This window comes from Rhinoderma darwinii, chromosome 2, assembly GCF_050947455.1.
Source record: "Rhinoderma darwinii isolate aRhiDar2 chromosome 2, aRhiDar2.hap1, whole genome shotgun sequence".
Taxonomy (NCBI): Eukaryota; Metazoa; Chordata; class Amphibia; order Anura; family Rhinodermatidae; genus Rhinoderma; species Rhinoderma darwinii.
Genome location: NC_134688.1, coordinates 402277372 through 402305360, shown reverse-complemented (window position 1 = coordinate 402305360; position 27989 = coordinate 402277372). Strand labels below are relative to the sequence as shown.

Sequence of the window (27989 nt, the reverse complement as noted above, 5' to 3'; positions counted from 1 at the left end):
AGAGTATACATTTTTTGTTCTACATTTTTTTCAAAATTATATACTACGGATGGATAAAATAGTGTAGAATTTGGTAGCCAGTTAGACCACCCCAGGACATTTTTCGTTGCCAAGGAATAAGACTATTCATGGATATGAACAGAAAAGAGCCAGAAAAGCTAAAAGCCAGCTAGTGCAATGTTTTGTCTGGTCAAACGCAGTGAATTAGACAAATAAATGAATAACTATTAATATATATATATATTTTTATTTTATTTTATTGTATGAACCAAGGCAGATGAAGTAAAAACATACATTAATGTAACATAACCTCTAATAAGGAAGCATTCAGATGTAGAAAATGTTTTGTTTACAAACAATTACTTATAAGTATTGGATCTTAAAATGTTCCTAGAGCAGCAAAATGAATATACAGAATTGCACTAAACTTATTGGCAGGCATTGTAGGAGCCTGGATTCCATAGTTCCTCAATATTCCGCACCCTTCTCTCTTTGGTAAGGAGTTTCATGATTTTTCCATACTGGTAATGTCTGTAGTATACGGTCCTTGACCATTTCGGTTGCGCACCACTGCATCAAAATGGCGTTTTCCATCCAAATAGAGCATTGATTCTAGAAAACAAATATATTCATGTATACACAGTACCCCAGTACAAAATGCAAATGATCTATTTAGTGGATACAGATGCCAAAACAAGGTAGGATAGAGCTTCATTTTGAAGGAGTGGGTGCATTCAAGTGTGTTATACTGAAAATTTAATGCATTCGAATAGGGTCATATTTCTAAAACACTGGGAGAACATTTTTTCTGCAGTTGGCCGATTTCTGTCTGATGTGCAACATATTCTACTCCAAAAAGCGGTCGGCCAGCTATCGTCAGGTCAGACCTGCTGTACATTGTACGGGAGGGGTTTTACTACAAGTTGAACCTCTCTGGTATTGTGAGAGGTTACATTTTTTTTTTGGTATCAACAGCGTCTTGAATTCCTTGGGTCCACCAGAAGAAATGAATCCCTCTATCATTACATTCACAGGACATATTAATAGGTTATTTATTTGTGAATCAACCCATTAAGCCCCATGCACACGACCGTATTTTCATCTTTCCGCAAATACGGATTTGTAGTCATCCGTATACACGGATCCGTAAAAACAAGAGGAAGACTGCAAATGACGTTACCTTCATGGTCCATAGCAACACTTTCGTAAATACGGACGGTTTACGAATGCACATCCGTACCAGTCCGTATTGCCAATAGGCTTCTATGGGAGAGTCCGTGTCGTATATACGGACAAGAATAGGACAGGTTCTATCATTTTAAAATACGGAAAGGTGTCCGTGGCCAATAGAAATGAAAGGGTCCGTAATTACAGATGAAAAATACGATCGTGTGCATGGGGCCTGAGGAAAGTTTCAAGTTAGCGTCTCATACGCACCTCCGTATGACTGCGGCACAATTTGTGGCACTTCTTTATCTGACATGTATGTAAAGTGGAAGATGTTGGTTGTATGATGTTCTCGGGTGATGGGATCTGAAACCTCACTGTGCACCCTGATCTGGATGTAGTTATTCTCTGTGTAACACACCTGTAAAAAAAAATACATCTCAGGATGGATGGAGTGAAAAAGTTTACAATTAAACATACACATATTAAAAAGGGTTTAACCAAATCACCGTCAGGTAAATGCAGTTTTCAGTGCATTTCAGAGAAGGGAACTACATCTGATATATTTATCCTATATGTCCATGTAGCATATTGAAAAAACACAAATGTCCACCAAGCTAAATTTTTCTAAGGGGGGGGGGGGGGGGATTACACATGCAGTTTTCAGGGATTTATTTTTTATTTTTTTTTGTGTTTGTTTTTTTAGGCAAATCCAGGAGCAGATCCAAAATGAAGATGCATCTTCTCTTTTTTTTGTATCCACTCCTGTATTTGTCTGAAAACTGCATGATAAACCTGAAGCCAGCCTAGGGCCTCATGCAGGGGCGTAACTAGGAAAGACTGGGCCCCATAGCAAACTTTTGACTAGGGCCCCCCCTCTGCTGGGTATCACGCAACCCCCCCCCCTTTATAGATAGTGCCTCCCTATAGATTCCACCACACAGCGCCCCCCTATAGATAGCACCATACACAGCCCCCTGCAGATAACGCCATACAGCCCCCCTGTAGAGAATGCCATACAGTCCCCCCTGTAGAGAATGCCATACAGCCCCCCCTGTAGATAATGCCATACAGAACCCCTCTGTAGATAACGCCATATAGCCCCCCCCCCAAAAAAAAACGGCCTATAGTTTGTCCTACAAAAGACATGTATCCCCTATCCACAGGATAGGGGATACATGTGTGATCGCTGGCAGCGATAAGGAGAATGGGGGACCGAAAGTCCCCCGAAGTTCTCCATGACTAACCTCGGACTTCCGGCGTCTGCGCAGTTCAATAAAAATGAAAGGAGCGCTAGTCACGCATGCGCACAAGCGCGACCGGCGCTCCATTCATTTCTACGGAGCTGCCGACACAGACCCCGGAAGTCCGAGGTTTGTCATGGAGAACTTAGGGGGGACTTTCGGTCCCCCGTTCTCCTCATCGCTGCCAGCGATCACACATGTATCCCCTATCCTGTGATTAGGGGATACATGTCTTATGTAGGAACAACCCCTTCAGTGGCGTCGCGCTGTAGCAGCCATAGCGGCTGCTAGCGGAGCCTGCGGCCATGGGAGGGGGCCGTGCCGGCGGGTGGCACGGGCCCCCTCATGCTGCAGGCCCTGTAGAAGTCGCTACGGCTGCTATAGCGGTAGTTACGCCACTGCGTATAGGTTTGTACGGCGTATAACTACAGCTCCCAGCATGGCCTGAACAATGATAAGGATATGCTGGGAGATGCGGTTTCACAAAAAAAATCCTATCACCATCATCTCGCTGCAGATCATACAGTGACTACATTACTGATTAGAGGCAGAATAAACATTTACATTAAGTGACTCACCGGTGACGTCTCAGATTCTAGTTCTTTTCTTCTCCCTCCGGCTCAGACATCTATGATGGATTTCTACCGGCCATGACCCATTTCTGCAGTTTTCCGTTCAGATGTCTTCAGCTTCTCACTTTTAAAACATTTCTGCACCTATAAACAAAGTTAAAATTCTCAACACATCTAAATATAACTGTCACAAACACACAACATGCCCCCTGTAGATAGTGACCTACATAGAAGCCCCTATAAATAGTGCCCACATATGGACTCCAGAGCTGCAAGGCAATAGTGCTAACCACTGAGCCACCGTGCTGCCCTACATATAGCTTCCCCTATAGTTATTGCTCCACGTATAGCCCACCTCTGTACATAGTGTCTCACATATAGCTCCCCCTGTATATAGTGTCCCACATATAGCCCACCCCTGTAGACTGTGCACTACATATAGCCACCCTGTTGCTAGTGCCCCACAGGTAACCCACCCCTGTATATAGTGGCCCACATATAGACCCCCCTGTATATAGTGGCCCACATATAGACCCCCCCTGTATATAGTGGCCCACATATAGAGCCCCCTGTATATAATGGCTCACATATAGAGCCCCCTGTATATAATGGCTCACATATAGAGCCCCCTGTATATAGTGGCCCACATATAGACCCCCCCCCTGTATATAGTGGCCCACATATAGAGCCCCCTGTATATAATGGCCCACATATAGAGCCCCCTGTATATAGTGGCCCACACCCCCACATATAGACCCCCCCTGTAGCTACTGCCCCACATATAGACCCCCCTGTAGCTACTGCCCCACATATAGAACCCTATATATAATAGCCCACATAAAGATGACCCCCCCACTATAGATAATGCCATTCGCATTTTTATGAGGGAAAAAAAACAAAAACTTGACATACTCACATTCTCCGGTTCCCACGCTGTTCACTGGCGATGCAGACATGCTCTCTTCTGAGCATGTCTGCAGGAGCTGAACGAGCGTCCTCCAATGACGCTGATTGGCGGGGCAGAATGACTTGCCCCGCCAATCAGCACCTTCTAAGCATGGAAGCGGCGCGATGATGTCATCGCGCCGCTAGCCAATCAGTGTCATTGTAAGGCACTGGATGGTCAGGCACGGAACATGCCCGGCCATTCAGTGCTAATACATGTATTTGGCTGCCGCTAGCACTGGGGCCTCCTCCGATGCTAGCGACACCTACAGGCATGAGAGGGCCTGTGTAAGGCTCGGCGTCGCGGGCCCCACAGTAGCGACGCTACCGCTGTAGTAGCCATAACGGCTGCTAGCGGCGCCACCGGGCCCCCTCAAGCCCCGGGCCCCGTAGCAGCCGCTACTGCTGCTACCGCGGTAGTTACGCCACTGGCCTCATGCACACAGCTATTCCTTGTGCATGGACCCTGTAAAGCAGTGTACAGACCGCACTATGGGTGTGTAATCTGGACCTGTAGGCACTCTGATGTGGTGCACATAGGAGCAATGCTTCTAGGGGAGAATCTCTATAATATGGCTTGGGTTGGAGTTCTAACAGAATCTGTGAGAAGAAACCTCAATGAATGGTACATTGAGGTACAGTATGGATCTATACATTTCTATGCAGTGCGCATGATGCCTAAAGATCTGGTCTGTTTGATCCAGAGGAAAGCAAATCCAAAACCCCTGGGCGATTGTAGACGATTTTGCCTCATGGGAAAAAAAAAAATTTGTTCCTGACCCCACAAACGCAGCTAGATTTACTTGCATTCATTTAATGGTTCCCGCATGACTCACTGTGTAACATTCATTACAGTTTATGAACAAGGAAAATGTTTTGTGAACTTTGAAAAAAAATAAAAAATTCTTCAAAAACTTTAGTATAACGGGAACATAATAACAATCAATTTTCATTTTATTATGCAATCCATTTTATAGCAACTTTTTTTTGTCCTATAATTCCACTTCCCATACTACAGACAGACATTCTGTTTTAGCAGGAAGAAAAAAAAAAAAGATGGATGCAAAACATAGGGGGGAGGGGGTGTCAGTTGAAATCCAGTGTCCCAGCTGTCCCATTAGAACTCTCAGAGTGCAGTGAGGCTCCCAGCATTCAGAACCACACACCAACTAGATAGCATGTCCCAGTAATATGCCATCACTTAGTATGACATAGATGACAGACCAAAAACATGGATGCCTTGCCAAAGGATTTTAATGAATGGGCCCAGCCAACAGTTTTTTTTTTTTTTAATAAGAACAAGATGAGAAAAATCAAGAAAAGCAGTGGGCGCCAACACTAAATGATATTTTAATGTTGAACACGTTTCACTTGACACTTGGTCAGCAGGTCTGCTACATCCAGGAACCAGTCCGTGCATGTGAATTCAGTATAAAAGGGACTGTATTATAGCAAGTCGCTGCGTCCAATGGTTCATAGTGTTTTGGACATGGGAGGCCCTCAGACCACACATGAATTCTCTATAACATTGACCACTAACTCTGTAGAACATTCCAGACCCTTTCTTACTCCTTGCAGAGAAGGGTCCTTACTATACATTTACATTTGAGAGGTAATATTGCTTAACCCCTTCAAGACACAGCCTGTTTTGGCCTTCAGGACACAGCTAATTTTTTCAAATCTGACATGTTTCACTTTATGTGGTAATAACGTCGGAATGCTTTTACCTATCCAAGCGATTCTGAGATTGTTTTCTCGTGACACATTGGACTTTATGTTACTGGCAAAATTTGCTCGATACATTAAGTATTTAATTGTGAAAAACACCAAAATTTAGCGAAAAATTGCAAAAATTAGCATTTTTCTCAATTTAAATGTATCTGCTTGTAAGACAGATGGTAATACCACACAAAATTGTTGCTAATTAACATCCCCCATATGTCTACTTTAGATTGGCATCATTTTTTGAACATCCTTTTATTTTTCTATGACATCACAAGGCTTAGAACTTTAGCAGCATTTTCTCACATTTTCAAGAAAATTTCAAAAGGCTATTTTTACAGTGGCCAGTTCAGTTGTGAAGTGGATTTTAGGGCCTTATATGTTAGAAACCCCCAAAAAGTCACCCCATTTTAAAAACTTCACCCCTCAAAGTATTCAAAACAGCATTTAGAAAGTTTCTTAACCCTTTAGACGTTTCACAGGAATTAAGGCAAAATAGATGTGAAATGTTCAAATTTCTTTTTTTTTTGCAGAAATTCATTTTTCATCTATTTTTTTTGTAACACAGAAAGTTTTACCAGAGAAACGCAACTCAATATCTATTGCCCAGATTCTGCAGTTTTTAGAAATACCCCACATGTGGCCCTAGTGCACTTATTGACTGAAGCACCGGCCTCAGAAACAAAGGAACACCTATAGGATTTTGGGGCCTCCTTTATATTAGAAAATATTTTAGGCTCCATGTCGGGTTTGAAAGGCTCTTGCGGCACCAAAACAGTGGAAATCCCCCAAAAGTGACCCCATTTTGGAAACTATACCCCTTGAGGAAATTATCTAGGGGTATAGTGAGCATTTTGACCCCGCAGGTTTTTTGCAGAAATTATTGGAAGTAGGCTGTGAAAATTAAAATCTACATTCTTTCAAAGAAAATGTAGGTTTAGCTAATTTTTTCAAATTTCCACAAGGACTAAAAGGAGAAAATGCACCACTACTTTTGTAAAGCAATTTCTCCCGAGTAAAACAATACCCCGCATGTGGTCATAAACGGCTGTTTGGACACACGGCGGAGCTTAGAAGGGAAAGAGCGCCACTTGGCTTTTGGAGCTCAAATTTAGCAGGAATGGTTTGCGGAGACCACGTCGCATTTGCAAAGCCCCTGAGGGGACAAAACAGTGAAAACACCAAAAAAGTGACTCCATTTAGGAAACTACACCCCTTGAAGAATCCATCTAGGGGTGTAGTGAGCATTTTAAACCCACAGGGGTTTCATAGATTTTATTAGAATTGGGCAGTGAAGATAAAAAAAATCCTTTTTTTCCAATAAGACGTAGCTTTAGCTCAACATTTTTCATTTTCTCAACAAATAAAGGAATAAAAGAACCCCAACATTTGTAAAGCAACTTCTCTGGAGTACGGCAATACCCCATTTGTGGTCATAAACTGCTGTTTGGGCATACGGCAAGGATCAGAAGAGAAGGAGTGCCGTTTGGCTTTTGGAGCACAGATTTTGCTGGATTCTTTTCTTGAAACCATGTCACTTTTGCAAAGCTCCTAAGATACCAGTACAGTGGAAACTCCCCAAAAGTGACTCGATTCACGAAACTACACCCCTTGAGGAATTCATCTAGGGGTGTAGTGAGCATTTTGACCCCACAGGTGTTTCATAGATTTTATTAGAATTGGGCAGTGAAACCCTTCCTGGTTCCCTAATTTTAGGGGCCTTGATAATTCGCCACTTGAAACAGAAGAAACGTTCCCCTCGGGCCGGCACAACTGCATATTTTTATTTCCTGGCTTTTTGGTGCCTTGACTAATTTTATTTTTTCATAGACGTAGCGGTATGAGGGCTGGTTTGTTGTGGGACGAGCTGTAGTTTTTATTGGTACCATTTTGGGGTACATGCGACTTTTTGATCACTTGTTATCCTTTTTTTTTGGGAGGCAAGGTGACCAAAAAACAGCAATTCTGGCATATTTTTTTAGTTATTTTTATACAGCGTTCACCATGCGTTATAAATTACATGTTATCTTTATTCTGCGGGTCAGTCCGATTCCGGTGATACCTAATTTATAGCACTTTTTATGTTTTACAACTTTTTGCACAATAAAATAACTTTTGTAAAGAGAATGGATTTTTTCTGTCGCCAAGTTGTGAGAGCCATAACGGTTTTAAATTTTTCGTCGACGGAGCTGTATGAGGGCTTGTTTTTAGCGAGACGAGTTATAGTTTTTATAGGTACCATTTTTAGGTACATGCGACTTTTTGATCACTTTTTATTTCAATTTTTGGAAGACAAAGTGACCAAAAAAATTGCAATTATGTCAGTATTTTTTAGTTATTTTTTTTACGGCGTTCACTGTGCGGAACAAACAACATAATATTTTTATAGTTCAGGTCGTTACGGTCGCAGTGATACCAAATATGTATGGCTTTATTATTTTTTTCAATAATAAATGACTTGATAAGGGAAAAAGGGCGATTGTGTTTTGTGTTATTTGAAACTTTTATTGTATTTTTGACTACTTTTATTTTTACTTTTTTTACACTTTTCTTTAGTCCCACTAGGGGACTTGAAGGTCCAACTGTTTTTTTGATGTTCTAATACATTGCACTACCTATGTAGTGCAATGTATTAGAACTGTCAGTTGTTCACTGACAGCAAGCCGATCAGGCTCCGCCTCCGGGCGGGGCCTAATCGGCTAACGTAATGGCAGATAGGAAGCCGTTGTTAGGCATCCTGTTGCCATAGTAGCAGTCGCCAGCCTTGCCATCGCATGGCATTGGCAAGGCTGCCGATTGCATACAAACCACTTTGATGCAGCGATTGCATTGAATCGCTGCATTGAAGGGGTTAATGGCAGGAATCGGAGCTAGCTCCGGTTCCTGCCGATAGATCGGGGTGTCCGCTGTAACATACAGCGGACACCCACTGCTGATGACGCCGGCTCAGCTTCTGAGCCGGAAGCTGAGCCGGCGCCATCTTGCCGATGGTACCGGAAGCCTCCTGGGCCCCGCCGACGACGGGGCATAGGAGGATTCCGTTACTGGCGGACCGGGAGGTAAGTATTAGCCCTCCGATCGCCTTTGCAGCCACCGGCAACCCAGCGATCACGTTGCTGGGGCGCCGGTGGCTATAAACTCCTCACATGCTGCGATCTCTATTGAACGCAGCATGTGAGGGGTTAATTGGTCGGATCGGAGGCTAGCTCCGGTCCTGAGCGATACCTCAGGGTGCCAGCTGTAACATACAGCTGTCACCCGGCGGTGATGTCGCTGGCTCAGCTCCTGAGCCAGCTTCATCTCCATCACATACAGTTACGTGGAGATGCGGGAAAGGGCCATCTCCCATGACGTAACTGTACGTGAAATTGCGGGAAGGGGTTAAAAAGTCTCCGTCAAAATTGATCGTTTTTCTAAATAAAAACCACTGCTGTCATCTACATGACAGCGCCGATCACATCATGTACAAGATAGGCCACTTATAATGTGGTGACAGAGCCTCTTTAAACTAATTCCGCCCTCCGCTGGCCAAAATATTAATTTTACAATATATCCTATCAACAAAGATAGGTCCTACCTGAGAGGACAGGAATAGTAATGACCCAATCTCCACTGGTCTCTGGAACATGATGTCATCAACAGCTACAAGATATGGCCTAGAACCACTGGAAAAAAAAATGGGTCTGCTTAAAACCAAATATCACATTAAACCTAGAATTGTATTCAAATATGTAATAAACTATGAGAGGACATGTTGGCACCTCTAGGCACAATGAGACCACGATTACTTTGTCTGTATAGGAAATAAATAACGTTGCTGTACAACATATTGCGGGTGTATAATCTAGCTTATACAGGGCTTTCAGCATTAGATTTCTTTAAGATGTCTTTGTGAAAGCCTTATTTGTAATATAGTGTCATATACATATAGAAATATTGCAATGTAGTCATATGCAAACAGGTCTTACCCATATGAACATGCAATGGCCCATCCCAATTCATGCGCTTTCCTCATTAGAAATCCACCAAATATCCTGTTGAAGATGTTCCTTTGCTGGAAGACAAAAAAGAGAAATTGAAAAAAACATATTTGACAAAAATTTTTGATAAAAATAATCTTTACATACAGCTTGAAAATATTCTCTTGCTAGTCTTGGGGCAAGACAGAACAAGGTTTCCAGCACAGGGCACTGTATATGCCAGGATCGTATATAGAGGTTGTTATTTATGAAGCTCCTGCAGAGTCCTAGACAACGCCTGACTGCAGATCCTCTTTTTAAAAAGAAGAATGGCCCAAATATTCTGCTTTTATGAATTGTGGGTTAAAATAGAGGAGAAATGACCATGTAATTATAATAGGTCATGTGCTTTGATTTTCATATTTGGCTTTCATAACAACAATACCTGTGGGTGGCAAATCTCCAAGCCCTTAAGTTTGGCATCTTCCATCCAAACTGAATTAGGTGGCAAGACACGGCTCCTGAAGCTCACGGTTCTGTAAGACAAGCAATACAGAAAATTATTATTTTAAAAAATAGTAATGCTGAAATCAGCGGCTGGAGGGCAGGGGGGAGGGTAAATATATGAATATACTTGAACTCAAGTTTACAGTGGTGTCCGCGCACCTTAAGTATAACTACTAAATACTAAGGCACATTAATTAATAAGACACCACCACCTCATATTCATTATTTTCTATATTTTAGGACAAGGCCCTTACTTTGTATCTAGTGTGTTTAAAAACATGTCATGTACAATCTTCCTTTCTTCTGCGGTTGGAGCCATTTTTAGTAAAGATGCTGTGCTGAATTCAACTCTTCTCAACTTGTTCACTAGAGGTAACGTAATTGACAAAACAGATCGGATTAAATATTGGAGGTGACCAAAGTACAAGATAGTCGATGTAAAATATGAACCTGGACGGGGCAACTACATACATTCTCCTTGCTTTAATAGACTTTCTTCTTCGGGCCCATCAGGAACTAATGGATTGACAAATGCTGGCCTACAGGTGGGAAGATAACCAGATTATACATTGTGATATCATTTTATGATACATCACAAGCTACAACAAAATTAGAGGGTCCTAAACTGTTCACATCATGTCGTTTTATTTACAGATTTATTTATGGATTAGTTTCCCCATGTAGTAATATTGCTGCAATTACATAGAGGAGCTTTACATTTTACTGTAATTAAAGGAAACTAATCCACATATGTACACATAACAAGCCAGTTAGAAAGTGGAAACAGATGTGGAAGGAGATCTGGAGCCAAAGAGTGTCCCTATGATAACAGAGGACTGCCAGAACAGAAAGTGTTGTCATAGGGACACAGGAGCAAAGAAGCTACCGTCACTGGGCTTGTAATATAAAATACTAATAAAATGGCAAATAAGCGAGCCCCACTCCAGATCTTCCCGGGGACAACCCCCAAAAGTGCCAGTAAACAACCATTTTCAAGTAAATATTCATAAGCCCCACTCCTTTGTGGTCCTCTTCAAGGAACAGTCCCGTGGAAAAATGGGACTGTGGGGAGGTATACTAATGGGCCTTTTATATAGTAGTACTTCAAGAATTACAATAAAAATAGGAACTCCCTCAATGTATTTCCAATGTAAGAATAGAATTCTGAAAACATATGACTTATGTACATACCTCTTGTTCTCTGGGTCTCTGGCCACCATAACAAATGTTGCATCCAAAACTGGACTGTAAACACCATCATGGAGCTTTAGAGGGGAATAGATATGGCTGCTTTAGTTATGTGTACAGACAGACATCACATACCCATAATATATAATATAACCCATAATATGTTGGAAATAAATGGTCTATATTGTCCACCAACAAGGCAATAATGTGTGGGAAAAAACAAGTAACAGATGTGGTTATACAATGTACGTTGTAGTAGTTTTTTAAAATTGGTTTCTGCAGTTTTGGGCCTGACTAATCAAAGTATTCATTGTAACGAAGACATATGTTATGACATTTAGTATGCAGGTTATTGGCTTCTGAGCAGGCAAGCAATCTGTGGTCTGATTTCCCACATTAAACTATTTCGACAATGACATCTAAGCAGTTAAATGGCCGAAATCGGATACGGCTGACACCCGCAGCTTATGGAGCGGGCTCAGCCCTGAGCACGCTTCATACCCTTCCACTATGGCATCATGGGACGGAAGGGGTTTAAACCTGTGCCTGAGTACATTTACGGTGCAGGTTTAAGATGGCTATCCGAGCGATCAGGCAATCGAATATCAGGTGAATGGCAGTCAAAAATTGCTGGGGACCCTGGACAGAGGACACAAGCGGTTTTCTCTGCTTCAGTCTCCTCTGTTCTCACATACACATCGCTCAATGACTGCCACTGCCTTTATTCATCCCGGCAATCACATGACTGACCGTGTGATCACTGGGATGTTGGTAGCAGGAGGCTGTTGCTTGTTCTAACTAGACCCTACACTGCCCTAGCAGTGACAATTGCCACTGAAACAGGCCAGATTTCCCCTGTTTAAAAAATAAATAAAAAATACACATAAAATAACCACCTCCCCAGAAAAAACAATTAAACCCCACATGGCTTACACCGTCTGTAAAAATGGCAATATATGGCAAAAAAAAAGTGCATTTGAAAAATACAAATCTGAGGGTACAGCTTTAGCCTTTGTAAATTATAAAGAGCTTAATAAAATCTGTAAAAAGGTAATAAAATCAGCAAAAATACTAAATGAAAGGCAGATGGCCAAGGATAGTAAAACAAATACCAAAAATGTCTTTAAGTATGTAAATGCAAAATAGCCAAGATCTGAACATGTAGGACCCCTAAATAGTGGTAATGGGGAGTTGGTCACAGGGGATCAAGAAAAGGCAGAGTTACTAAATGGGTTCTTCAGCTCTGTATATACAACAGAAGAAAGAGCAGCTGATGTAGCCGCTGCCAGTGCTGTTAATATATCAATTGATATACTGAAATGGATGAATGTAGATATGGTCCAAGCGAAATGAAATTAAACAAATGTACACAAGGTGGGTTACACCCTAGAGTTCTTAAAGAGCTTAGTTCAGTTATTTCTGTCCCCCTCTTCATAATATTCAGAGATTCTCTAGTGACTGGTATAGTGCCAAGGGACTGGCGCAGGGCAAATGTGGTGCCTATTTTCAAAAAGGGCTCTAGGTCTTCCCCGGGTAATTATAGACCAGTAAGCTTAACATCCATTGTGGGGAAAATGTTTGAGGGGCTGTTGAGGGAATATATACAGGATTATGTGACAAAAAAATAGTATTGCAAGTGACAGCCAGCACGGTTTTACTAAGGACAGAAGTTGTCAAACCAACCTGATTTTTTTTTATGAAGAGGTGAGCAGAAGCCTAGACAGAGGGGCCGCTGTGGATATAGTGTTTTTGGACTTTGCAAAGGCATTTGACGCTGTCCCTCATAGACGTCTAATGGGTAAATTAAGGACTATAGGTTTAGAAAGTATAGTTTGTAATTGGATTGAGAATTGGCTCAAGGACCGTATCCAGAGAGTTGTGGTCAATGATTCCTACTCTGAATGGTCCCTGGTTATAAGTGGTGTACCCCAGGGTTCCGTGCTGGGACCACTATTATTCAACTTATTTATTAATGATATAGAGGATGGGATTAATAGCACTATTTCTATTTTTGCAGATGACACCAAGCTATGTAATATAGTTCAGTCTTTGGAAGATGTTCGTGAATTGCAAGTGGATTTAAACAAACTGAGTGTTTGGGTGTCCACTTGGCAGATGAAGTTTAATGTAGATAAATGTAAAGTTATGCATCTGGGTACCAACAACCTGCATGCATCATATGTCCTAGGGGGAGCTACACTGTGGGATTCACTTGTTGAGAAGGATCTGGGTGTACTTGTAAATCATAAACTAAATAACCGCATGCAATGTCAAGCAGCTGCTTCAAAGGCCAGCAAGATATTGTCATGTATTAAAAGAGGTATGGACTCGCGGGACAGGGATGTAATATTACCACTTTACAAAGCATTAGTGAGGCCTCATCTAGAATATGCAGTTCAGTTCTGGGCTCCAGTTCATAGAAAGGATGCCCTGGAGTTGGAAAAAATACAAAGATGAGCAACGAAGCTAATTAGGGGCATGGAGAATCTAAGTTATGAGGAAAGGTTAAAAGAACTAAACCTATTTAGCCTTGAAAAAAGACGACTAACGGGGGGACATGATTAACTTATATAAATATATGAATGGCACATACAAAAAATATGGTGAAATCCTGTTCCATATAAAACCCCCTCAAAAAACAAGGGGGCACTCCCTCCGTCTCGAGAAAAAAAGGTTCAATCTGCAGAGGCGACAAGCCTTCTTTACTGTGAGAACTGTGAAGCTATGGAATAGTCACCGCAGGAGCCGGTCACAGCAGGGACAGTAGATGGCTTTAATAAAGGGTTAGATTATTTCCTAGAACAAAAAAATATTAGCTCCTATGTATAGAAATATTTCTCTTCCCTTTTCCCATCCCTTGGTTGAACTTGATGGACATGTGTCTTTTTTCAACCGTACTAACTATGTAACTATGTTGCACGGTTAGCCCCAACCCAGGTACCCTAAACTGGACATGTAATATAGCAGAATTAACAGGAGAGAATGATGAATATGAAAAAAAAGTGTATTTTAGGTTAACACAATACGATTATCAGAGAAATTAACAAAACTTTTTTTTTTATATAAGCTTAAAAATTCTAAAAATAAAATTTGCTGTGTATGAAAATGCTAAAAAAACAAAAACACCTGCATTGGGCCCGAAAAAAGGCATGGATCGCCCAACAAATAAAAGAGTTATAGCTGCCAATCTAACACGTTCTAAAAACAGCTAAACTGAGTCTGGTCCTGAAAACCCAAAATATCCCAGACCTGAACTAGTTAAAAAAGGCAACACCTAGTGACGCAAATGTATGGCAAATGTCTGACAATTACAAATGGATCAGACTGGTGCAAAATACGCCATTATTAATAAATAAATGGGACAACATTTCACCTCTACGATCTGTTCCTGCATTAAAAGTACATGAGCCAAGACTTCACATACCTGTAACATGTGCATTTTAACTTCCATCGAGGTCTTCCCAACCCAAGACACGTGGCCTGTAAACTTGATATCACAATCAGGAGAAATAATCTGTTTCCGAAGATCTGAAATACATCACCAAGAACTGTAGAAAATATACAAACTAGATCACTTCTGCGCTTTTGTTTCTGTATAGGGTTGAGGGGACAGAATAATTCCACCTGCCGGTACTTTATTTTTATGCAGTAATCCATCCACCTCTGAACAACCAACAATATAGGGTATGATAGTCAGGCATTCACATTCTAAATAATATATCCCTATCAAGTGCCTATAATTAAGCAGTGGTGCTTTAACTCTTTAGCAGATGTGCCAATTTTCACATTTTTGACATACACAAATAAAATCTGAATTGTAAAATTAAAAAAAACATATTATACCCCCATACCGCTATATTTTATGAAAGTAAACACCTTATACATTGTAAAAATGCCAACCGCCACTTAACACTCATGAGTACCTTCATGCAATTTTGCATCAAAGCGTAATTGTTTTGTAATAGTGTATACAAATGCATGTATCTAGCTAAAAGTGTGACACAGGCAGAGCCCCGCAATACTTTCTAAAAATAAAGGAAAGTTCAAGATGTGCAGATTTCATACATTCCCTATGCCTATGTCTGCATGCAGTCTGTACAGGGGGAGATATGACGGTAACAGGCTGTGATTCTTCTTCCTTGTGTCTCTAACAGCTTCCGCCCACCACTTCCTTACAGAGACATAAAACCAGGAAGTATAACTTTTCGTCTTGCTCCCCTACTTCAAACGTACGCTGCGCCCAGAATATTGCCTCTAGAACTTTAATATCATATCAAACACCTGGTATCGTTCGAAATCTAAGATTCTTAATATGATACCAAAAGCTAAGCTGTTACCTATGTCCCTGGCAGTGAAAGAGAAAGTCCACCTTTAAACACCATTTTACATGTGGACACCCCTCTTAATTATTGAGTTCAGGTATTTAAACCACACCTATTGCAAACAGGTGCATGAAATAAAGCACACAGCCATGCAATCTCCATAGACAAACATTGGTAGCAGTATGAGTCGTATTGAACAGCTCAGTGACTTTAAACATGGCAGTGTCATAGGATGCAACCTTGGCCACAAGTCAGTGAAATTTCTGACCTGCTAGATTGGCCCCGGTCAACAGTAAGTGCTATTATTTTATGAAGTGGGAGCATCTAGGAGTAACAACAGCTCAGCCCCGAAGCGGTAGGCCATGCAAACTGTATCCTCCACCACTACCATTTCAGATAAAATGTGCCACGTGCTTAAATGGTATTCCGGTTACAAAAAGTTACCCTTTATCCATAGGGTAAGGGGTAATTTGCTGATCGGTGGGTGTCCGACAGCTCAGACCCCCACAGTTTACGAGAACCCTGAACCCCTCTTTTGAACTGAGCGGCAGGTCGCTCTTACGCACTGCCGCTACATTCATTCTCTATGGGAGCGCCGGAGATAGCCGAGTGCAGTGTTTGGCTTTTTCCGGCGCTGCCATAGAGAATGAATGCAGTGCGCATGAGCAACCTGCCACTCTGTTCAAATGAGGGGTTCGGAACCCCCATTCTCATAAACGGTGGGGTCCGAGCTGTCGGACACCCACCGATCAGCAAGTTACCCCATACCCTACCCCTGAACACCCCTTTAAGCACGTGGCAAATTTGATCTGAAACAGTAGTGGCGGGGGATACTCAATATTTCTCTGGCTTTCCTCTTAATCTGTCCTTAGGGCTCAAACGCAGGACATTACTCATAAAGGGGAGCAACACCAACAGCGATTGCAATCATTCTCATATTGCTTACCTATCTTGTCAACCAGGGCAGTAACTATTGACAGAGGTGACATGTGACGTGACTCAGACTTTGTGTGAGTATAGCAGATGAGAACTAGAACAAAAAACAAAGAGGAAAACAATATATGCTTTTCAATATAAACAATTAACATGTGTTAAAAGTTCCAGGAACTGTAGAACCGTTATTATTATTATATCTTATTAGGTAAAAGTCGCATCTTCCAGCAACTTGTGGTTCCCATTTCCCTGCCTGCCAGCTCTTTTTAAATGCCCAAAAACGTTCTCAGTCACCACAGAAGACGAGGGGGGGGGGGATGCAGCTGCAGTTTCTCTCCTTCTTTGTGCCTGTGAAGCCACATGCAGTAAATGGGGAGGGGAAGCAGCAGGGGGGAGTCTTCTGATTGGCTTAGAGAACACAGCACAGGGGCGGTAATAGAGAACAGTGACATCGATGGTCAGTAAAATATTCTCGTCTTCAACCTCTACATAGTCCGTTAGAAAAATTGTGCCTGTGAAGTGCCTGATGTTCTCGCCTATACGGCCGAATTACTGGCCTGGGTCTTAAATCTAAAGAAGAACAGTAAACTTTAAAAGAAATTCACTGGATATTGGTAACCGCTTCCGTTTTCCGTGGCACTCGTTTTGATAACTCTCCCCATTTGTTGAGGTAAATTGATCTCATACCTCCGAGGCTGTCCAGGTCTTCAAGGATTCTGCCGAACCTAAAATAGAAATACAATTTCAGAGGTCAAACTAAAAACGGTGGTTTTAAATGGTTGAACTTGACAGATGTCTTTTTTTCAACTATAAGATGTAAATGTCTTGATTTTTGTTCACTACAAATAGATACAAAACTCCAATGGACTGTCTGGAAATTGAAGAACATTGAATGTTAATGTTGTTTCAGCCAAGACATTCTCACCGGACGCTGTTGTATACATTCAGGTACTTTTCCCTCAGCTGTGGTTCACTGCCAAGCGGTAACATAACTTCAATGTAACTGTCCTTCATCCTGCGAGCGGGGAGATCTTCTTGTTTCTTGGCCAGAAGAGACTGCAGAGCCTTCCTTTCCTCCATGGCTTGTACATGATCTCTAACCAAATTGAAAAATAGCCAAACATAAAATACCCGTGGCCATAACATTTCAATTAAAATAACCTAGTAACCTCATAAAACATAGATATTTATGGCATATCCATGGGATATGCCATAAATGTCTGATCATCCGCCCCCGTCCCACCTGGTGAGGTGGCCGCTTAGCTGTTTATTTAACTCCCATAGAACAAAATGGAGTGAGCCGCACATATGAGCCGCGGACACATCTCCATTCATTCTCCCACTGGACGTGACAGCCGCCTCACCAGCAGCTAAGTACTGGTGCCAGAAGTATTGGTGCCAGTGCCCACATCTATTAGACATTTATGCCATAGGATAAGATGGTAATACCCCTTTAAATATATTATACTCCAGTTTAAAACACACAATCTCTGGGATATTATTTTAATTAAAATAGATATTGCAACAACATAGGTATAATTAAAGGATAACTCCACCCAAATAATTTCTCTACCAGAAGCTTGGCTTCAAGTTTCCTTACAATGAAATCCAATGGCAAAGAGGATCCGGGTAAAGAAAGTGAGTAACATTTTCTCTTATCCAACTACACCCCAAAACATTTTCTTTATTGTGTAGAACCTTTAATTGCAGTAATTGCATATCTATTATATGGGGCACTAGATTTGTATTTGGGAGCCCTGTCTATTTCTGCTCCCAGTTTTGTATATAAATAGTATAAAAACAAAAACTTCAACAATAAGGAGAATTTTAATTAAAAAAAAGAGTGCACAACTAAAGTGCAGGAATTAAAATGTCTTACTATTGGTCTGTGAGTCCATCATTAAAATGCAGTCTATTATTCATGACAGGCTGTATCAAGAACGGAGGGTAGCAGACACAGCCTGTCATTAAACAGCCTACCGCTAATGACAGGCCAACAGAGAAACGGCATGAGAAATCCTTGGTGCTTCCTTTCTCCATTATAGGAAACTTAAAATGGTATCCCCATCTTATAAAATGCTGGCATATTGCTAGGATATGCCATCACTTTATGATCGGTGGGGGTCCGACCTCTTGAACCGCCACGGATGCTGAAAATTAAGGGACAGCAGTGCTGATTAAGCGCTGCGGCCCTTTCGCTGTTTTTCCCTGCACAGTGGTGCCCTGGTCACCCGCTGTGCAGGGAAATGTAGCATGACGCCATTAAAGTGAATGGGGCTGGCTGCAGTTCCTTTCCTGCACAGCCAAGGGGCTGGGAGGACTCATTCGTTCTCAGGATAGCTGGGGGTCCCTAAGATCGCACCATCGCCGGTCATAAAGTAATAGCATATCCTAGCCTTATGCCATCACATTAGAAGATGGGAATACTCCTTTAAGAAACCAATTCTGATAAGATGAGCAGATTAGGCAACTGTATGAATAACAGTTGACCAATGTTAGTAGGAAGAAGCTCAATACATAGAAAAACGAGAAAATTGGGAAAGGGAGAGAAAGACCAAGTCTATTTTCAGCATCTTTGTAATTATAATTCAGCGTACTTTTCATAAAACCATCAAAAATATGGTGAGAAATCTAGAGATGTGGACAAGACTCATAATATGGTGATTTAATACCTCCAGTTTGTAGAGGCTCCAACTATTTCCCTCAGTTTATCACGCACTGAAAAAGATTGAGATGGATATGGTTACTGGAGAGGGCAACATACTAGCGCGCAGCGACAAACAAGGCCAACGGAAATGAAAGTCAGGACAGAAAAACGGCTAGCTTATCAGTCCCACCATGCAACCACTCACAACTCCTAACCTGTCGGGCCGATGATAGGAAACAATCGTAGGCCGGAGTATGAAAGGACAGGATACAATTTACTAGATGTTCCATGTGTGTTAATGGGAATTCATTTTTTAGGTTATGCCGATCCCTTGTTTGATGTTTTTTCTTCTAATTTATGCTAAATAATTCCTGCAGGTAAATGGAACCAAATAACTAAAAATGTGGGACGCAGAAGATATAGATCTGGCATATTCTAAGTAATGCATGTACTATTTCTCCCATGATGGATTTTGTTGTCACAGTTATGGGACAGTCAGGAGCGCCTGTCATATGGATCAATCTTGCCGGATGAAGGCGGCTGAATGACAAATAATAGGATATTATCCTACATTAACAACACTAAGGACTCTCAGGTGACTAGAAACTCCCAAAATAATAAGGATCTGTGCATAACCTTACAATCTTACACACGAGCAGATAAAAACCACAGCAGTGGAGACCAACAAAGAAGCAAATTTAATGAAGTGAAATGAAGATGAAAATATACAATGCAAAACCTTCGCTGAGGCTCGGCATGGGCGCAGAATACGTGCAATGCATTTTGCTGACTGGATCCCGCATTGCAGACACCGGTCAGGTCACTCTTATTCGGTTTACATCCATATTAAAAGGGAAAAAATGACGTCTCCCATTGTAATTTTTTATAAGGGAATCCTTCAGGACTTTAAGAAATGTAACTGTTTGCTAGGCAGTAATAGGTTTGGGCTGTTGCTTAGCAACAAAGGCTGTGGCTAGTGAGTGACAAATCTAGATTTCCAAGTGATTTTAAAAAGTAGTAGCTGAATTTTTCCTCCATAGAGTAATATTAAAGTCGCTTGGAAATCTCTTAAAAATCGCTCATTAAGTCGTACAATAAAAATTCTAGGTGTAGCTTTAGCCTAATTAGGGGAGGGGTGTATTAAGCCCCCCGCACACGTTGCGTTAATGCTGTTTGGAATTTCCACACAGAAAGTTTGCAGGGTTTACACATAAATTGACCTGCTGCAGTATGAGAATCCGCACCGCATGTCAATGCCCGCACTGATCTTTTCTGCAGCGTGTGGATGAAGTTTGCTGAAATCTCATCCACTTTGCTGCCACTGTAATACGCTGTCGAATTTCTGGACGGAAATTCTGCAGCACTTACATAAGGCTCTGTGCACATCTGCGTTGGGGTCCCGTTCCGACATTGCATCTGAGGTTTCCGTATCCATCACCATTGATTTCAATGGTGACGGATCCGGTGCCCCTGGTTTCCGTTTCCATCACCATTGATTTCAATGGTGACGGATCCGGTGCCCCTGGTTTCCGTTTCCATCACCATTGATTTCAATGGCGACGGATCCGGTGCCCCTGGTTTCCGTTTCCATCACCATTGATTTCAATGGCGACGGATCCGGTGCCCCTGGTTTCCGTTTCCATCACCATTGATTTCAATGGTGACGGATCCGGTGCCCGTGGTTTCCATTTCCATCACCATTGATTTCAATGGTGACGGATCCGGTGCCCGTGGTTTCCGTTTATGTCTGTTGTGCACCGGACCCATCGTTTTGCCGGAAGCAATAGCGGAACGTCGGAATGGGACCCCAAAGCAGATGTGAACGAAGCCCAACATGTGCAGGAGGCATTAGGGTTTTAGTTTTCGTGTCTCTGTGTCGGAGTTCTTCTTTAAAATATAGATCAATGCAGCTTCACCTGGTGTTTATTAGTGGTAATATTTTTTTTTCACTTCAATTCTGAGAGGTGACCTCACATAAATATACGTGGCAAGCTATTTTACTTCTTTAGTAAGCACAACTGTGTTTTTAGGTTATTTATAAGATTTAATGGCCATGTAAACCTTTGAATGGCATATTTTTTTTTATAAAAAAGGTCAGTGAGTGTGATTGGTGCAACTTAATAATAGTTTTTATTTAAAAAAATGTTTACTTTTTGAGATACAGCTGCTCTGTATTCTCTATACAGAGCAGCTGTATCTTTCGCTATTAACTAAATCCGTCAGTGTCAGCGAGTCCTGCATGCCTATGAACTTAGACGTGATAGATTACAGATCGATCATGTGTGCCAGAGACATGCAGGACCCGCTTTCACTGAACCAGTCAGTCCTGCATGATTTAGCGAATGATACAGCTGCTCTGCATAGAGAATACAGAGCAGCTGTATCTCAAAACGTAAAAATAATTTATTCAAATTGCATCAATCACACTTACCTTTTTATTAAAAAAAAAAAAAAAAAGTGTCAGTCAAAGGTTTACATAGTCTTTACATGGTCCCTGACTCTTGAAGGGCCTTCTGGTTCAGTGGATTAGGGAGTAGGCCTTTTGGAGAAGGCAAAATGCTTGTGAGCACTTTTTTGGTGTCGCACGCTGCACTTTTTTCTGGCACTTGGGTCTCAGCTTTCAAAAATAATATGCCGTAACATGAAAGGGCTTGCCCTTTACTATACTCCTACTGTACCTCTATACAAAATACTACAGTAGGTTGTTTTTTTTGTTTTGTTTTTTTAACTGCTTCGATACGACAGAATCAAAACTAAATTACCAGTACATCTAAAAAACAAAAACAAAATTTCCCATTCATTAAAAAAAAATAAAAAATGTTTATTCAGAAAGAACTCTGAATGGCCCATTTTGATGAGTCAATGTATCTGCCCTTCTAATTTAGTCATTTTTCTTATGTATTTGAATATCTTTTTGTTTCATCCTTGATTAATAAGTAATTGAGGTAAATAGTTTTTATTTTTTTATTTTGACAAATCAATAACGTGTTTCTATTGATCAAAAAGTGAAATGGACAAATACGATCCCCAAGTGCCGACATTGTTATGACCTATGGCAACTTCAGGTTAATGTAGAAGAAAATGTAATAATAATAATAATAATAATAAAGCTATTTGTATGGGGAACGGAGGTCGGTTTGGCCTCCCTTATAAAGTGCATTGTGCAAAAGCTCCAGTCCAACCTTAGAAATATCAGAATAGAAGGGCCACGTAACAAGGGGATCCGAGTATAGACGGAAGGATACCATGTTTTATGATCTGTGTATAGACGGAAGGATACCATGTTTTATGATCCGTGTATAGATGGAAGGATACCATGTTTTATGATCCGTGTATAGACGGAAGGATACCATGTTTTATGATCCGTGTATAGACGGAAGGATACCATGTTTTATGATCCGTGTATAGACGGAAGGATACCATGTTTTATGATCCGTGTATAGACGGAAGGATACCATGTTTTATGATCCGTGTATAGACGGAAGGATACCATGTTTTATGATCCGTGTATAGACGGAAGGATACCATGTTTTATGATCCGTGTATAGACGGAAGGATACCATGTTTTATGATCCATGTATAGACGGAAGGATACCATGTTTTATGATCCGTGTATAGACGGAAGGATACCATGTTTTATGATCCGTGTATAGACGGAAGGATACCATGTTTTATGATCCGTGTATAGACGGAAGGATACCATGTTTTATGATCCGTGTATAGACGGAAGGATACCATGTTTTATGATCCGTGTATAGACGGAAGGATACCATGTTTTATGATCCGTGTATAGACGGAAGGATACCATGTTTTATGATCCATGTATAGACGGAAGGATACCATGTTTTATGATCCGTGTATAGACGGAAGGATACCATGTTTTATGATCCGTGTATAGACGGAAGGATACCATGTTTTATGATCCGTGTATAGACGGAAGGATACCATGTTTTATGATCCGTGTATAGACGGAAGGATACAATTTTTTTTTTTTTCACATTATCCTAGTTTATCAAATAACCTCAAGTGTCTTTGCAGTCCAGAACAAAATACACAAGACAGGCTTAAAGCAAGGTGAGGCGCTAAGAGCGTGCAAGAATGACCACAAACCATTATTCACATGGACTGGTTTACGTCCTGCAATGGAAGACAAGTTTATACAAACAATGTACAAGGAAAGCAACACAAATGATATCAATTAAAGGTCATGCCAGGCTCTGCCCAGTGTGCCATGCCTTCTATCATGGGATTTATTAGCTTACTATAAAATAAATGACATGAAATAGACGTCCCTGAATTGTTCTCTGTCCAGTTAATTTCCACCCAAAACATAAAATTGGCCAGAATATTCGTGTTTGAAAAAGTATAGTTTGTAATTATATTTTATTTACTTACAGAGATGGTAGCATTTTCCCTATTTTATTTTTTATTTTTGCAATAACCATCATAACGGGAAGTGTAGCCATATTTGTTGTCACTTTTGAATTTGCTTAAAAAAAAATAAAAAAAAATAAGTCAAATATCTTTAGAAGTAAATATAACATAATTACCGTAATTACCATAATTGCAGCTCAAATTCTGATTTAATAAGTTATGGCTCATTTTATGTCTTGGGTGGATATATAGTTTACGCAGCTATAACGGAGAAACAGACGTTTTTTTTTGAAACAACGTAAAAGAGAAGAACAATTCAAGGACGATGTCTGCCATTAAAAAAAATAAAAATACTCGAACTAAAAATTTTAGAAAACGTAACATGCCCCTTTTACATGCAGCGCAGTGTACTTTGTTGTGGATTCTATCTACTGTAGTACGACCTCCTTTCCCATAGAACAATATGCTATTCAAGCTAACGAATTAAAAAAAGGAGGATGCCAGTGTGCCAGTCCAGATGCCAGCATTTTGTGATGCAATCATGTTTGGAAATGATGAATATATGTACTTATGATTTAGTACACATGCAACCTCATCAAGATACAGCACTCGCACGATTACCACACTAGGTACATTATGTTACAACTAGCGCCAGCTATAATGGAATGTACTCACATGCCAACCTGAACATTACATGGCAACACGTCATTAAATGTTACAATGTTAATGTGATAATGATGTCACTTGATATGTTCATCTAACTTATGGAAAACCACTGGCATCTGCTACAGACTACACCTTAGGTTCTCAACCTGTGGTACGTGTAGTGCAGGGGTACATGCCATGTCTCTAGGCGGTACTCACACGGGGCATTTACTAAGCAGCACAGTGGATGATCAGAGTTTGGGGGTGCTTTGTTATATTTTTTTTCTTAATAGGGGGTACTCGAACACACCATATTAGAAAATACTGGCTATATGTGTACAGAGGCATTTATCCCCTTGAAGGGAACCCCTCACTAGATTTTAGGGGAGTACACCAGCGCATTGTTATACTGATGGAGTTTAGCATCCTAAACATGCCCCTCTCAAAACTGTCGGCTTTAGCATTTTGTCTAAAAAAAAGTTAGAATACAGCGTGAGCTGCATATAAGTGTCCAGAGAAGAGTCCAGGTGTACCGGCCTCAGCTTCATCTGACCACTGAGCATGTGCAGGACACTGTTGGGCTGTCAATCACAGCAGCCATTAAGCAGGTAAAATCCATACTCCCCTTCCCTGGCATTCCCATAGCAACGTGTCTATCCTCCCCACCTGGTCCCAGTGCCGCTGCCCTCCTGGTATGAAGTGTCATCCAATGTGATCACAGGCTGCAATGGTCACATGGAGGCCGGGAGCACAGACACCAGCCCCGGGAGGAGTGCCGCGTCGCTATGGGAGACCAGGGGGAGGAGACTATGGACTTTTTTTTATACCCTCATCTGGTGTTTGTAGCAGCTAATCCAGATAAAAGTGAGCACCAAATGTAACACTATTTGGTGCGAACTTTCGTCTGGAATTCCATGGATCAGATTTGCTGCAGAGTTTTTCCCAGCAATATTGACCCGAGTACCCGAATGGTGCAGATTTCAGCTACATCATTACCGCAGTGTGCGCATGAAGCCTTAACGGTTATATTAGGAGACTGCACAGCCAGTCATTTCTATATATAATGCAATCATCTGAAGAGTTCCATTATGAATATGAGCAATCCACCTAAGGCCTCATTCACACTTGAATATATTGGTCATTATTTTTTTAGTTTAACAAATACTGATGCTAACTATACAGTACACCAGTATGTCATTTCGGTGTAGCACATGCCGTATTCATCAACACGGTGCATGAGGATTGAGAAATACGGCACTGAGCCCGAGAACCATTCTTTTCAATGCAATTATGTTAGAAAACTGGAGTCACTGAGTGTTGATCAGATTTTTGGGATAGTAATGATGACGTCCATTCTGAAACTTTTTAACTACAGCCCAGATCTCCTCCAGGTCATATAAAGGTGACGGTAAGTGACATAACCCACAATTGTGCTCAGGGCTTTTTTTTTTTTTTTTATGACCCCCCCACCTCCAACATGGAGATGAGGGAGACTGGAATTATAGGCTCATCCTAACAGGAATCAGATTTAGCCATCACATCTGAAATCATGACGGTCCTAAAATTCGACTCCTGAAATAATGCTGTGTTTTCCTTAAAAAAAAACAAAAAAAACATTTTCTACACGTCTCAGTCGTTACCTTCGTTCATATCGGGTAGCGGTCCTTTCGAGTGCACGGTGCTTGCTGTCATCAGAGATCTGAGAACCCCAGACCTTTGACAGGTCACACCAAATCTGGAAGCAAGAGAAAAGACCAATAAGAAAGTGTAAAACATAAAGCCACTTTCAGGTGGCCATAATACGGGAGAATTTTAACATCGATATTACAGCCGCAAAACCTGGACCTTCTGCAGTTCCACTGAACCAAACTTAGGTCGCCATAGTACCCTATGCGGATATTCCATTGAATAGCTGGAGGTCCAGTTGTATGGACGTAATACAGATACTAAAATGCACCGGTCACAGCCGTCTAAAGGTGGCCTAAGGCCAGACACAAAAAATCTGTCTCAAACTTCCTTCAGGAATTTTGAGGCAGATTTTGAACTGCCAGCATTGTTTTAACACTTTTTTTTCTGCGTGGGCAAAAACATTTTAAAAAAATGCTCAGAAACGAGCGCCGCAGGTTATTTCTGCCTCCTGTTGATTTCAATGGGAGGTCAGAGGTGGAAATCACGGAGAAAAAAAAATGCCTGTGCCTCCCATTGAAATCAATGGAGGCCGATTTGGGCCTTTTTTTGGCGCCGATTCCGACACAGTTTCTGTGTCAAAATCAGCGCCAAGAAAATCTGTGTGGACTGACCCCAACGGCCCTATTACACAGGCCAATGATCGGGCAAACGAGCGTTCATCGGCTGATTGAATAGTTTATACAGCAGAAAATATTATCGTTGTCGTCAGCACATCTGTGTAATCAGGGAGACGCGCTGCCGACATGATGGAAATGTATGGGGGACAAGCGATCGGAGTAACGACCGCTCGTCCCCATACATAACCAATCATTACTCCTTGTGACAGGAGCAAACAAGCGCTGGTCAACGAGCTGTATAATTGAACGGTGCTCGTTTACACGGCCCATAGTAGGATGTCTAATAGGACCTTTAGGCCGGGTTCCCACGTAGCATAAATGCTGCGGAATTTCCGCAACGGAATTCTGTACGGAAATTCTGAAGCATTTGCAGTAGCATTCTGAAAATCTCATACCCACGCTGCGAAAAAAACCTACAGCGGAAACGTTAATAAAATTACCTGCTGTGCGGTATTGCAGCATGTCAATTTATACTGTGTTTTTGTTGATTTTCCGTGGCAGGTTTTCCCCATTGAATTCAATGGGAATGCAAAACCTGAAACAGAAAACCCAGTGTTGCGACTTTTGCGGTGTATTCGCAGCGTTTATGCCGCAAAAATCCCAACTACAGAAAAAATAAAAATAAAAAACTTACTCAGAACGCCCTCCTCCTTCCTGCAGTCCGGCCTCCTGGGATGACGTGGCATCCCATGTGACGGCTGCAGCCTGTGATTGGTGCACTTTTTTGCTCGGAATTCCCCGCGGCGCACATCGGCGGATACACTGCGTGCTATTACGCAGCGTATCCGGCCCGTGTGGACAGTCTAAAAGGTGTGGAATCCATGATAATGAGCTGAACCAAAAATACAGTAAGAGCAGGATCACACTTGTAGTTTTGATGCCGTTTTTTTAGGCACAACCAGAAGTGGTAATGGGAAAAGACTGATGCTTCTCCTTTTTTCTGTGTCCATTCTTGTGTTTGGCTGAAAAAAATTCTCACACTGGCATCTTACATTATGGCACTTGCACACTGGCATAATACACGTTGACGTGTAATGCCACATTCCTGTAGCGCCCACACCCTGTCTTGTGCAGACTTCTTGTCCCCTTTCAGTTACGGGTCTTTGCTGCTTCTACACCTCCCGTTTCTGTGCCACCCACAACTATAAACACCCTGACCCACTAATGGAAAGCCTGAGTAGTACAGCGCTGATCGGAGAGGTCATGTTAGGACACTAGTCTGGGCGTTGTCACCTACTGCAGGCTACATGACAGAGAAGGAAGTTTCTACCTGAATCCGAGCAGCATGTTTCTCTGTATCAATGACACTCCACTGACAGGTGACGACTACCAATCTCCTCCACGATGCGCTACCCCGTACTTCTCTGCTGCCCACTGCCGGCGACACGCCCACCTGTCAATCTACACGGCACTGGTCCTCCCGCACCATAGATAGCGCGGTGCAGATCGTCCGGCTAC

The 27989-nt window shown here is 41.6% G+C and overlaps 1 protein-coding gene across 2 annotated transcripts; it reads right to left on the bottom strand.

Annotated features, from left to right (window-relative positions):
* Nucleotides 1–266: 266 nt before the first annotated feature.
* On the bottom strand, nucleotides 267–27989 carry ACOT9 (acyl-CoA thioesterase 9). 2 transcript variants are annotated; one of them, XM_075850791.1, is made up of 16 exons: nucleotides 27802–27989; nucleotides 25866–25960; nucleotides 23317–23343; nucleotides 19232–19277; nucleotides 17485–17655; nucleotides 17247–17284; nucleotides 16573–16656; nucleotides 14729–14832; nucleotides 11308–11381; nucleotides 10588–10655; nucleotides 10371–10482; nucleotides 10055–10145; nucleotides 9619–9704; nucleotides 9228–9315; nucleotides 1438–1588; nucleotides 267–612 (listed from the first exon to the last, which is right to left on the bottom strand). In XM_075850791.1, the coding sequence occupies exons 1-16, from the start codon at nucleotides 27816–27818 to the stop codon at nucleotides 506–508; spliced, it is 1359 nt and encodes a 452-aa protein (XP_075706906.1). In that variant the 5' UTR covers nucleotides 27819–27989; the 3' UTR covers nucleotides 267–505. The 2 variants fall into 2 exon arrangements, with proteins under 2 accessions (XP_075706906.1, XP_075706907.1); XM_075850792.1 differs by lacking the exon at nucleotides 23317–23343.